Raw genomic sequence first — 10,468 nt, 5'->3', positions numbered from 1 at the left:
ATTAATTCTATTGGGGCACAGAAGTTACTGCGTGAGTGTGATTGCAAGTAAATAGGATTTGGTGATTGAGGTGTTCTGCCTCATTATGACATTTGTGGATTAGAAGTGATCCACCGCAAATGACTCAGTATCATAAAAGGAGAGCAGAGAAACATTGAGAGAAAACAACGGTTACATAAAAAATGTCTCAGCTTATATATATATTTGAATTCTAACTCGTACTTTCACCGACATACTGAGGCATACTTCCGGATTCACCATGAAATGGAGGGAATACATTGTTAAACAAATGAATCAAATCTCTATGAAAAAGTCTTCTCTTACTTTAAAAATGAGAATGAAACCCTGTAAATCGACGCTGTTATAACCAAAGGGGATGTAGTTGAATATAAACTTGTCCTCAATATAATATGGGTTTTTACAGTGTAATGTACGGTGGCCCTATAGTGCAAAACACAACGGCAAATAGGAAAACACAACGACCTTAAGTTCTTACGGAAAGGGTAGGGCCTTATAGCAGGAAGCAGAGGACGGACCTTTCTGATTGGACAGACGGACTGTCTGTCTTTTAAGTGTCACGCACTCCCGCCACACATCCAATTCCTCACGCCAAGGAATCGGTCCCCGAGCCGTGTCCGCGGCGCCCACCGGCCGTAGCGTCCGTGGCCCCCCCCCATTTTTATTTACTTTTATTTACAACACCCAAATATAATTGAACAACAAAACAATGGTGAAACACTAGTAGAGATGATATAACTGATGCTTAAACATGGAAGTGCACATTTGTAATATTTCCTGTTCATCAATAAAACAACTATTTTATAAATCAAGAAAATAACACATGTCTGATAAACAGACTAAAATAAATACATGACTGTCACAATCGTACCTGATTACGTGTACTTATACCATCTTCATCTAGTAAACTCAATTATTTTACCATCTTGTTGGTATTCATCTATTCAATCTCATGCCATCTAATCCAACAGTCTAATGTAGTATTATCCTCTAATCTGGTGTAATTCTGTAATATAATTCAGTCTCTGCAGCGTTACACGAGCACAGAGGCCTCTCAGACGTGGGAAGAAGAAGTGGGCGAAACTACGCGACGCCCCCGCAGCAAGCGATCGCGCTTCGCCGCCCTGCGACTGGCAGCAGCGAGGCCGCGCCGCTCCGTTCGCCCTCTAAACTCGTTCGTAGGAAAATGTAAAGTTGGTTGCTCAAGTGAGACAATGGCTGTAAAGAATAACATAACGAATTCCGACCATTCAAAATGTAAACAACCCGGCTGAGTGTGACAGTTGCAGTTGGGCGAGATGTGTGTGGCGGAAACCTTATCTTGAGCATGCGGTCGCTTAACCACTGATGCGTGTGAGAAGCTGGTAGACGTGCGCCATGAAACCAAATTCCTTTGTGACACCAGGAACAATTGGTGTGTTTCAATGCATTAACAGGAAATGTAAAAGAAGTGTTCCTGATGAGGAGACTTGTGTTGTTGTTTTGTGTGCTTTCATTTATGTTCTATACACAGTGTATACATACAACAGTATTACTTCTTACTTTTTGGGGGTCGTCCTAGTTTTATATTTTTACATTTTCGTGTTTATTTGTTAAAGAAACTGTGAAAAGTACAGAGTCAAACGTCACATATGGGTAAGCACACATGGCTCTGATTCTGTGCCAAACAATGTTCCGTTCTATTCCGTCATTACATGGGCTTTTGCGTTTCATTTCAACATGTGTCTTTTCATCTGAATCTCGTGAATACGACGAAGTGCATTGAAGTGACACTTGACATCTAAGTGGACAGAAAGGGGAAACTGAAGCCGTCACACAGGAAACTCCCACAGTTCTCGACAGCGGCGATGAGGAGCCGGCTGACAAGAAGGAAGCAGCGGTGAAAGAAAAAACATTGAGATTCTGTGTTATGAGAGGTATGTGAATGTAATTAACTGGACGTACGAGGAGACTTGGTAACGGTTGTTTCTTTTTCAAACCAAGGTTTTATTTCCCAGCTTGAAATTATCTGAACGCTGTAATTATCACCTGGGGATGTTTTATTATGAGTGTGATATTTTAAAGAAAAAGCTTCAGGAAATAATCCAGCGCCTGTCATATGAATTTCTACAAAGTTATGGTTACAAACCGTCTTATTTCAATTTTGTTCACGGGCAAAAGGGGGAAAACTCACAGTAAACTAAGTTTGACTGAACGCGGAACATGTTTTTATATTTTTTCATCTCCGTTAGATGTGACAGTGATATTGCTGTGATGCATTGTCAGTGAAAGCATCGCATTGTGCCTGGTGTATGAACGGGTTCATGTATGGGGTATTCATGTATGTTCAGAATGCTCATTTTCCATCCTGTTAATTCATCTGAAAGGAGGAAGTCAAAAGAACTGTATTTATATGAGTGACGGCGATCAGATCAGATCCGACGTGTTGACATCCTGTGAATCAGATATGAATTACTGGGGAATTACAGGAATCCAACAAAACTGTTGTAACAGGGTGACGTGGTAAGAAATGTCGGTATTGTGTGTAAAAGCTGATCTTATCCCCCCCGAAGAGTCAAATCAGTTTACAGTTTCTACATCATCGGGATCTTCTCAGACGCGTCATGCCTGCTGTTATTTCTCTGCATGTGCAGGTAGAATCAGGTTTTTGGTTGCCTTTGATGTCAGCAACATGTCGGCCGTGCCGCTGTGCGACCTGCTGCACCACGTTGCCCCTGGAGGGGCTTCCCCCGACTCAGATTACCTCCTCTGGTTACAGGTTCACCTCAGGTGTTTTTATCGCTTAGTTCTCTGTTCGTTTGAGGATATTATAGAACATCTCATGAAAAAGGTTGTGAATTGACGACGATTTCTAAAGAGATTAAGAAGTTGAATTTCTAATCCTCAAAATCAGTGTAATAGAATGTTTCCCATTAAGATCCTAAAGAATAGAAAAAGGGATTGCTGACAAATGAATAAGGAATCTGCCACTAGATGCGTGTTAATATCTTAAAATGATTTTCTTATTGAGTTCTGTCATCAATGACATAAATTCACATTATTGTGAAAAGGTTGTTTGTGGAAAAAAAAGCGATAAATAATCCGGAATAAAAGGATTGATGTCCATTTAGAAAAACTATGTTGTGTAACTGAAGGATGCTTTTGGATGCAGAACATCCCATTTTATGGAAGAAAGTATATGACAACCCCCCCCACCCCCCCCCCCCCCCAAAAAAAAAGCAAAAGGGCATTTATAACTAAGCAGAAACAAAACTCCATCATGCCTGTAAATTATTTGATTGTTGAAAGATTATATGGGACAAAGTAGTTCATCCTAAAACGATGCAGTCCACAAAATTTGATGTGATGTTCAATCAGCACTGGTGAGTTTGTTGGATGCGACAGTCTCGTGTACATATTTATACACAGTGTGGTAAATCCCCATGCGTGTCGCCAGTAATTGGAACGGTTTACTTACTGTTTGGACCCCAGAGACTGCATGTGTTCTTGGTGTGTCACATGTGAGTGGGGGAGATAAGAGGCAGGCGGATATGTGGTGACATCCCACAACAAGCAGACTCTCAAAGCAGAAGTGAGTGCTGGTAGTGTGGTCATGACTCATTTCTTCATTTTTTCTAGTAAACGCATTTGCAATTCTCTCCCTCCCTCATGTACACTTTTTTTTTGCGGCGTGCCCAACTTCTCATCTCATCCACAGGCTGGTGGATGCTGCGAATACACACAGGAACGTTTCCAGAGGCAGTCTGAGGAACGGGGAGGGGGGCGATCCCGCCCCGTCTGCCCCCAGGAACCATGCTTCTTTTCTGGGTCTTGCTTTGGTCAGTGCTCCTTCCCCTGGCTCTCTCCTGTGCTCCACACTGTTGTATTGCTCAGGAGAGCAGTGGTCTGCAGAAAAGTAAGTCTCTCCGTGGTCACCTGTCGCCACCAGCATTATTTATCAATCAAATCTGTGAACGTTTCCCAGTTTCATCATATTTCATATAGAGGTTTTAATGCGTATCCTAAATCTCATTAGAAATTGAATCTCATTGAGGTATTATACGAGAATTTAAGTACTTTGGGGATTATTTTGTTATTCTTTTTAGGCTTTCTTCTTTTTCTCCAATGTTTTAAGCCCTTTTCTGGGATAACATTTTGTTCATGATCGAGTTGTTACTGGCGGCAACAAAAAGCCATTCACACATTATTACACATTAGTCCTACAAACGTGAATTCGTTTTTTAAATTTAAAACTAATGTTTTTACTTTTTGTTACATCCTCTTTTCCACAAAAGCCAATGAGTCATTTCATTTCATTTTCATTTTGAGTTACTGGCAATCATGTGAAAGCAACTTGTCTTCCCGTACCAGCGTCTCCGTTGCTGACGTCCCTAAAGTGCCACAACGACTACGAGTCTTACGTCCACTGCCAGTGGAGGGAACTCGGAAACGAGTCGCTGCAGCTCTGGTTCAAGACAGAAAATGACGCGTAAGAACGAGAGCAATGGGGGACAGTGTCTGTTGAGGATGTGGGATCGTGGGGAACATCTGGGCACCAGCGTCTTCCGTCCCACAGCTGCACAGTGTTCATGTCCTTGCAGGAAGAAGTGTGCGCCGCACAGCGCCGGAGCTCAGGACGGACGTCGGACTTCCCAGTGCAGATACAGAACTCGGGCCTTTTCCATTGGCATCAAACACACGGTCTTCTTCGTGGAGGACAAAGCGCTGACCCCCTGCTCACCTGTCACACACAAGCCCGAGGATGCTTCTCTGCACCGTGAGTCACATCGGCCACTTTTAAGCGAGCAGCAATACAATAATGCAGGTGGTTACATGTGCTGGTGAACAATAATAAACCATCGTGCCTGTTTGTGACGCACAGTGAGAACCCGCCCACCGGTCAATGTGTCCACGCGTGGCGCAGGTGATGGAGGCAGGCGGCTTGTTTGGTCCAGCCCGTACCCCTCCTCCTCCACCCTGAACATCAGCTACCAGCTCAGCTACAGGACAGACAGACGGGACGACTGGACGGTTAGCGCATGTCTCACTCCGCACAACCTGCTGCCGGCCTTTGACTGTGGGACACAACCCTGAAATTGAAAACCTTTTTAAATGATGGAAAGGATCAGAAAATGTCAAATGTCAAAACAGAAATTGGATTTGTGAATTCGGTAGCATTTATGCCGAGTGGTACGATCGCAGTCCCCCAACATACCATAATAACTGACAAACCGCTTCTTGCTTTGTTTCTAGTTAAAGGAAGGAGTAGAAAACACTTCGGGGTGTGAGGCAGGTGTTAATATGCAGCGCGATAACACATTGCCTTTTGGTCGCGGAAGTGTTTCATTTAAAGAACATTTTGTCCAAACTAAACGTAAATAAGAGTGTACATTCGTTTACACGATGGCCATTCGAATAACAACAACAGGGGAAATGAGCTTTTCTGTGTAACACGTCAGTTTTCACCCTGTCAAAGTAAACGCACGGCGTCTTTTTTCGTCCTCTACAGACCGAGAACCTCACAGACACGAGTGTGAAACTAGAGAATCGACTGCTGCTCCCGGGTCGCCTGTACGAGGCCCGGCTGAGGGCCCGGGCCAGTGTGGCTCAATGGAGCGTCTGGAGTCCTGAGGTGACCTGGCGCGCTGAAGAAGGTGATTCAAAAGATTTGCTGAGTGCATTCTTCCCCGTGTGTGTACGTTTCAGCCTCGGCTCTGACATTTCTCAGTGAACCCGCTCACACATCGCATGCAGTGGATCATTTTCCTCCAGTCGGGGCATTTTTCCTCTGGCACGAACACCGCTCCTTGTCTCCTCTCCTCACACTTCTAATCTCCTCCCTCTGACCGTTTTCCTTTGAAGCACCTGGATGCTTTGCAGCCGTTGTTCTTAGCTCGCTCCCTTTCTGACTCTGGCTCTGCAGGCACGGTGCTGGTTCCCAGTTTGCATTGCGTGCTGGACGGAGAGGAAGCGGCGACGTGCAGCTGGGAGGTGAGCAGAGAGGTGGATCACTACGTCACCTACCAGCTGGCATGTCGACACAACCGGACTGCGCCGTAAGTGGACAACACCACCCAGGTTTTAGGCCCGAAAAAGACGCATCCCGTTTGCCGCGCATTCCATCCCAGCGTTTTTGCTCCCTGCGTTCAGGTCGGAGAGATGCTGCGCGAACCCCACAGTCAGCCCGGACCCCGGCAGGCCCGTGCTGAGGTACAGCTGCTCGCTGGCTGTCGCAGACCCTGCACGTCTGCTCGTGGAGCTCCTTCCAGAGCGCCAGGCCAAGACGTTCCATGCCTCCAAACACAGTGAGTGGAAAGGAGAAGTCCCCCATTGTGCGCCGTACAGGGGGAGATGTGCTGAGCGGCTGTGGCGTGATTGCGTGACCCCACCTAGTGTTTCATTGACACCACTGCATCCGTGTCTCTTTATTACCAGACAGTACGGATTAGTTTTATTGTGTCACTCTAAATGTTGCAATGGGACATTTCAGTTCGTCCCGGCGCGCCGCAGCAGGTGGAGGTGAGGCAGAAAGACACCAACTGGATGGTGGAGTGGGTCAAGCCGAGCACCCCTTCAAAGGTCCGGCTGTGTTACCAGGTGTGCTATTACAGCACGCAGGAGCAGGTGAGCTTTCATGTTGAGCGTTTGACATTCCCTGCATGGCAACGACGAACACCCCGTTAATAAACTTCACGTCATCCTTTTTTTTCAGGGATCTTTTGTCCTGCTGAACATTTCAGAGGGGTCCAAGTCCCTGAGCATCCTGGGAACGTCTCTGGCCCCTTCGCGGCATTACTGGGTCAAGGTCAGGTCGCTGGTGACTGGTGACAGCCACTATGGAGGAATCCCCTCTGAATGGACCGATCCGGTGGAATGGACCTCCCAAGAAGGTACCTCACAGGCAGAAGCAAAACATTCCATTAATGGGGTTTTTATTCACGTCCAGTTTATTCAAGGGGGGCAAAAAAAAACATCGTAATACAAACCATGAGTGATTGTTATCATTATCAACATTAATTCTGATTTCTCATCTCCTGACAGCCACCTGGTCTCCAACAACGCTGATCTATTTCACCCTCAGCCTGTTTGTAGCCGCCGTCTTCCTCACAATCTACTTCACCGTTCCGGCTTGTCGAAGGTACTTTATGTCTGTAATACTGTATTTGTGCTTCTCTCATTACACCTGAGATTACCTGACCTGAGTGCCACTGCAGCATGCACATCCATTCCAAAGTATATCTAGAGGGGGCAGAGCATCTTTCTTTGCTTTCATTGGCTTGTGAGAAAGATGTGACTTTTTCATGATATGTCCACTTAAAAATGCAATACCTACAAAAACATCAATAGAGGAAAATTAAGTATTCACATTACTGCGAACCTCTCGATGGTAATGTACGGCCTTGTAAAACACAAAAGTAGCACACAGGCTGCTACCTGGCTGTTTCACGTGGTGTGTTTTGAACAAACAGGAGGGCGGTTCTGTGGGTGGACTCGGTCCCTTCTCCGGGCAAAAGCAAAATCCTCTCCGAGATCAAGGTGAGGCTTGATGATTGCACCGTTTGATTGAATTATCTCCATTTGTGGTGCATCAAGGAAAGCGTTAATGTGTAAAACCTGATGCATTTTTTTGTAACGCAGTCGGCGAGCAACAGGACCCTCATGCAGGGGGAGAGCATGAGCATCTGCCAAGTCATGCGCTTGGACAGCGTCGTGTCGACATGGTAACGCATTTATCACCGATGATAATAATACTAATAATAAAGTATGCTTCCATGGAAGAAAAGATGTGTGAAATACAGCTGTAATAATTAAAGTCTAAATTCATTTTTCGGATCTTTCTCCGTCCACCAGCAGCTCCTCGGCCGCTCTGCTGTGGCCGCTGGACGTCGGACAAAAGCATCTGGAGCAGGACGAGGGCTGCTGGGAGTGCGATAACCTGCCCCCCCCTGCTGAGAGGGATGAGCACTCTGACACGTCCTCCATGAGCTTCAGCGGCCCGTACATCTTCTGTCAGGTTAGTTGGTCTCAACCAGAGTGGTTTGTCAGGGATGACCTGTACAGGCTACGCAGTAACAGACGGAATAAGGTCCAATACGCAATGAAGTGTGAAATACTTATTAGTATGTAGTATGTGTCCGAGTGGAGCTCTGATTGGTGAGGTATCTGATTACCTCTTCTGGTCCGATAGCTGTGTTGACCAGAAGGAGGAATCGTAAACTTTTGACTGTTACTGTACATGTTCCTCTTGTCCTGGATCGTGGTTATGTAATTCCAGGATCCAGGACAAGAAGAAGTGCACCACGTGACCCTCATAAAACTACAACGTGCCGTTTTTAACACATTGCACAAATAAAACAAACAAGGTGCAGCATTTTTGGTGGGGCTGTCTGTCTTTATGCTAAGCTAACTGGCTGCCGGGTGTGGTATAAATTTTCTCATCTAACTCTCAGCAATGAAAGGCAAATTATGAACATTTCCTTTCATTCAAAATGATCACACATACAATTATATATTATGTCTTGAGTACGATGCAAATGTCGTGAGAAGAAAAGGACGGTCACCACGTGCTGCATAGCACTTTATAGATGAGCGAAGGAATGTTATTATTCATTTGTCCACTAAGAGCCACACTGAACCACGTCGTCTCTTTCCAACAGTCATCAGAAGCGAACCACGAGTCCCCGGACGTCAGGGGTGGAGAGAAGGAGGGGGAGGAAGAACCCCCGTCGGACGGCTCTCCATTTCCCTCCCCGGTGATGTCGGCCCTCTACGGGGAAGGTTACGTGTGTCTGCCGGGCCGCAGCGTCTCCAGGTCCACACAGGATCTCGTATCTCACAGTGGCGCCGAAGGGAACTCACAGAGACGCGACACCGCTGAGCGGGACCATCGGGGTCCGGACGACACGGAGGGGCCGCCGGAGCCCGGCGAGACCGCCAGCAGCAGCCAGAATGCCACCTCAGGACCCTCCCCCCCCTGGTGCCAGGCACAGGCCTCGGGGTACTGCCACCTCCCCGCGGCCTTCATGAGTGCAGCCAAGTGAACCCACAGAAGGAGGGAGGGAGGGGGGCTGATTCCTTGAGTCATCCATCTGGGATTTCTTGTTTTTTAATATCAGCTTTCCACTTTATTTTAAACTTCTTATGCTTCCACGTGAAAAATAATGCATTGACTGAAATGAACCATTGGGGTGGTTTTATCTGATGTGTCACCGGGCAATGGAGGGCAGTAGTGAGCTAAGTGCAATGCAAGACTATCTATGGACTTCAGTATGTCTTCAGGCTTTTTCAGTTTTTTTTTTTTTTTTTGCAAACTTCCTCACGCATTCCAGGTCAGGATGAAACAACAGAAGCACCTTACACTCCAATACGACACAATACAACCTTCCCCTGCCCCGTCCTCCTTTAAAAAAACACCTTTGTGAAGTTCAAAAGGTTTCATTTCATGGTCAGAGATTCATCATCGCTTCGTTCACTTCCTTGTATATTTCCCCAAACATGTAACAACATGTAAATGTAAATACGTTACACTCAGAATGTCTAAAACACGGATTCTTAAGAATCTGGTGGAATGTGTTGAAAGGTAGCTCCTTCTCTTGTCCTTCCCTGAATTCCCCGTCTCCCTCACAGCTGAGAGGAAAGACACAGAATTATGTCGACAGCGTTTCATGGGAAAAGGGGGGACGTTGGCTGACCGTGTTCGCTGCGGTCATGTTTGCACGTTTGCACAAAGGTGTGTGAGTTAGGACGTTGTTGGCAATATTGTAACCTATGTGTTGCTGGATGTGTATATATATATATATATATATATATATATATATATATACAGTATGTTATCTACATGCCGATGTGCTGCTATGTTGTGTTGCACCAGCAATTTCACTGTATGCAAGTCCTCATTCGTCGACTGAGGCCCACGCACACATTAAATTAAACAAAATATATTTAGTGTCGACACATGATACTTGGCATCTTCTTCGGGTGTGTTTCTTAGCACTTTAAAAATGCATACAACAGAATAGTCAAAGAGGAATCACATACGTTTATTGCTCTTTTATATTGTGCTAATAACCTGTTTTAAGAATAGGACAGATGTTTTTGTCAACAGTGATGTCTTCTCGTTGTCTCTTTTTCTTTAAATCTCCCGCCCAAATAAGGAGCGTTTTCTGTCTACTGCACATCTGTAGACTACGTGCACGTATGAGGTTGCAGTGCTGTGACACATTTTTTATCATGGTGCACGAGCGATGCGCGATGTTTTTCTCGTCACCGTGGAGAAAACACAATGCTGGAATTCCAGGCGCGCTGATATTGACTTCCCGTGTTTTCAGCCCATCGCTAGGTACGACTTCCTGTCCGATGAGGAGCAGTTTGACGCTCACCGACTGAGTCACGATGTCCGCAAAGACGCTCACCCGCTCCTCTGTTTGGCCTTGGCCGTGGTCACGGAAAAGCCATTTGATGTGTTTTTCCC

General features: G+C 45.9%; 1 protein-coding gene across 3 annotated transcripts; it reads left to right on the top strand.

Moving 5' to 3' along the window:
• The first annotated feature begins 1,815 nt into the window (after positions 1-1,815).
• On the top strand, positions 1,816-9,956 carry csf2rb (colony stimulating factor 2 receptor subunit beta). 3 transcript variants are annotated; one of them, XM_040191621.2, is made up of 15 exons: positions 1,816-1,934; positions 3,716-3,913; positions 4,369-4,486; positions 4,599-4,774; positions 4,880-5,028; positions 5,507-5,651; positions 5,921-6,053; positions 6,148-6,302; positions 6,488-6,621; positions 6,710-6,887; positions 7,039-7,135; positions 7,467-7,533; positions 7,636-7,718; positions 7,852-8,011; positions 8,655-9,956. In XM_040191621.2, exons 2-15 carry the CDS (start codon positions 3,811-3,813, stop codon positions 9,036-9,038), a joined length of 2,082 nt encoding a protein of 693 aa, XP_040047555.2. In that variant the 5' UTR covers positions 1,816-1,934; positions 3,716-3,810; the 3' UTR covers positions 9,039-9,956. The 3 variants fall into 3 exon arrangements, with proteins under 3 accessions (XP_040047555.2, XP_040047552.2, XP_040047554.2); XM_040191618.2 differs by having other exon boundaries at positions 7,849-8,011; XM_040191620.2 differs by lacking the exon at positions 1,816-1,934 and adding an exon at positions 3,499-3,589 and having other exon boundaries at positions 7,849-8,011.
• Positions 9,957-10,468: the final 512 nt, after the last annotated feature.

This window comes from Gasterosteus aculeatus, chromosome 11 (genome assembly GCF_964276395.1).
Source record: "Gasterosteus aculeatus chromosome 11, fGasAcu3.hap1.1, whole genome shotgun sequence".
Classification (NCBI taxonomy): Eukaryota; Metazoa; Chordata; class Actinopteri; order Perciformes; family Gasterosteidae; genus Gasterosteus; species Gasterosteus aculeatus.
This window is presented reverse-complemented; position numbering and strand designations above follow the sequence as displayed.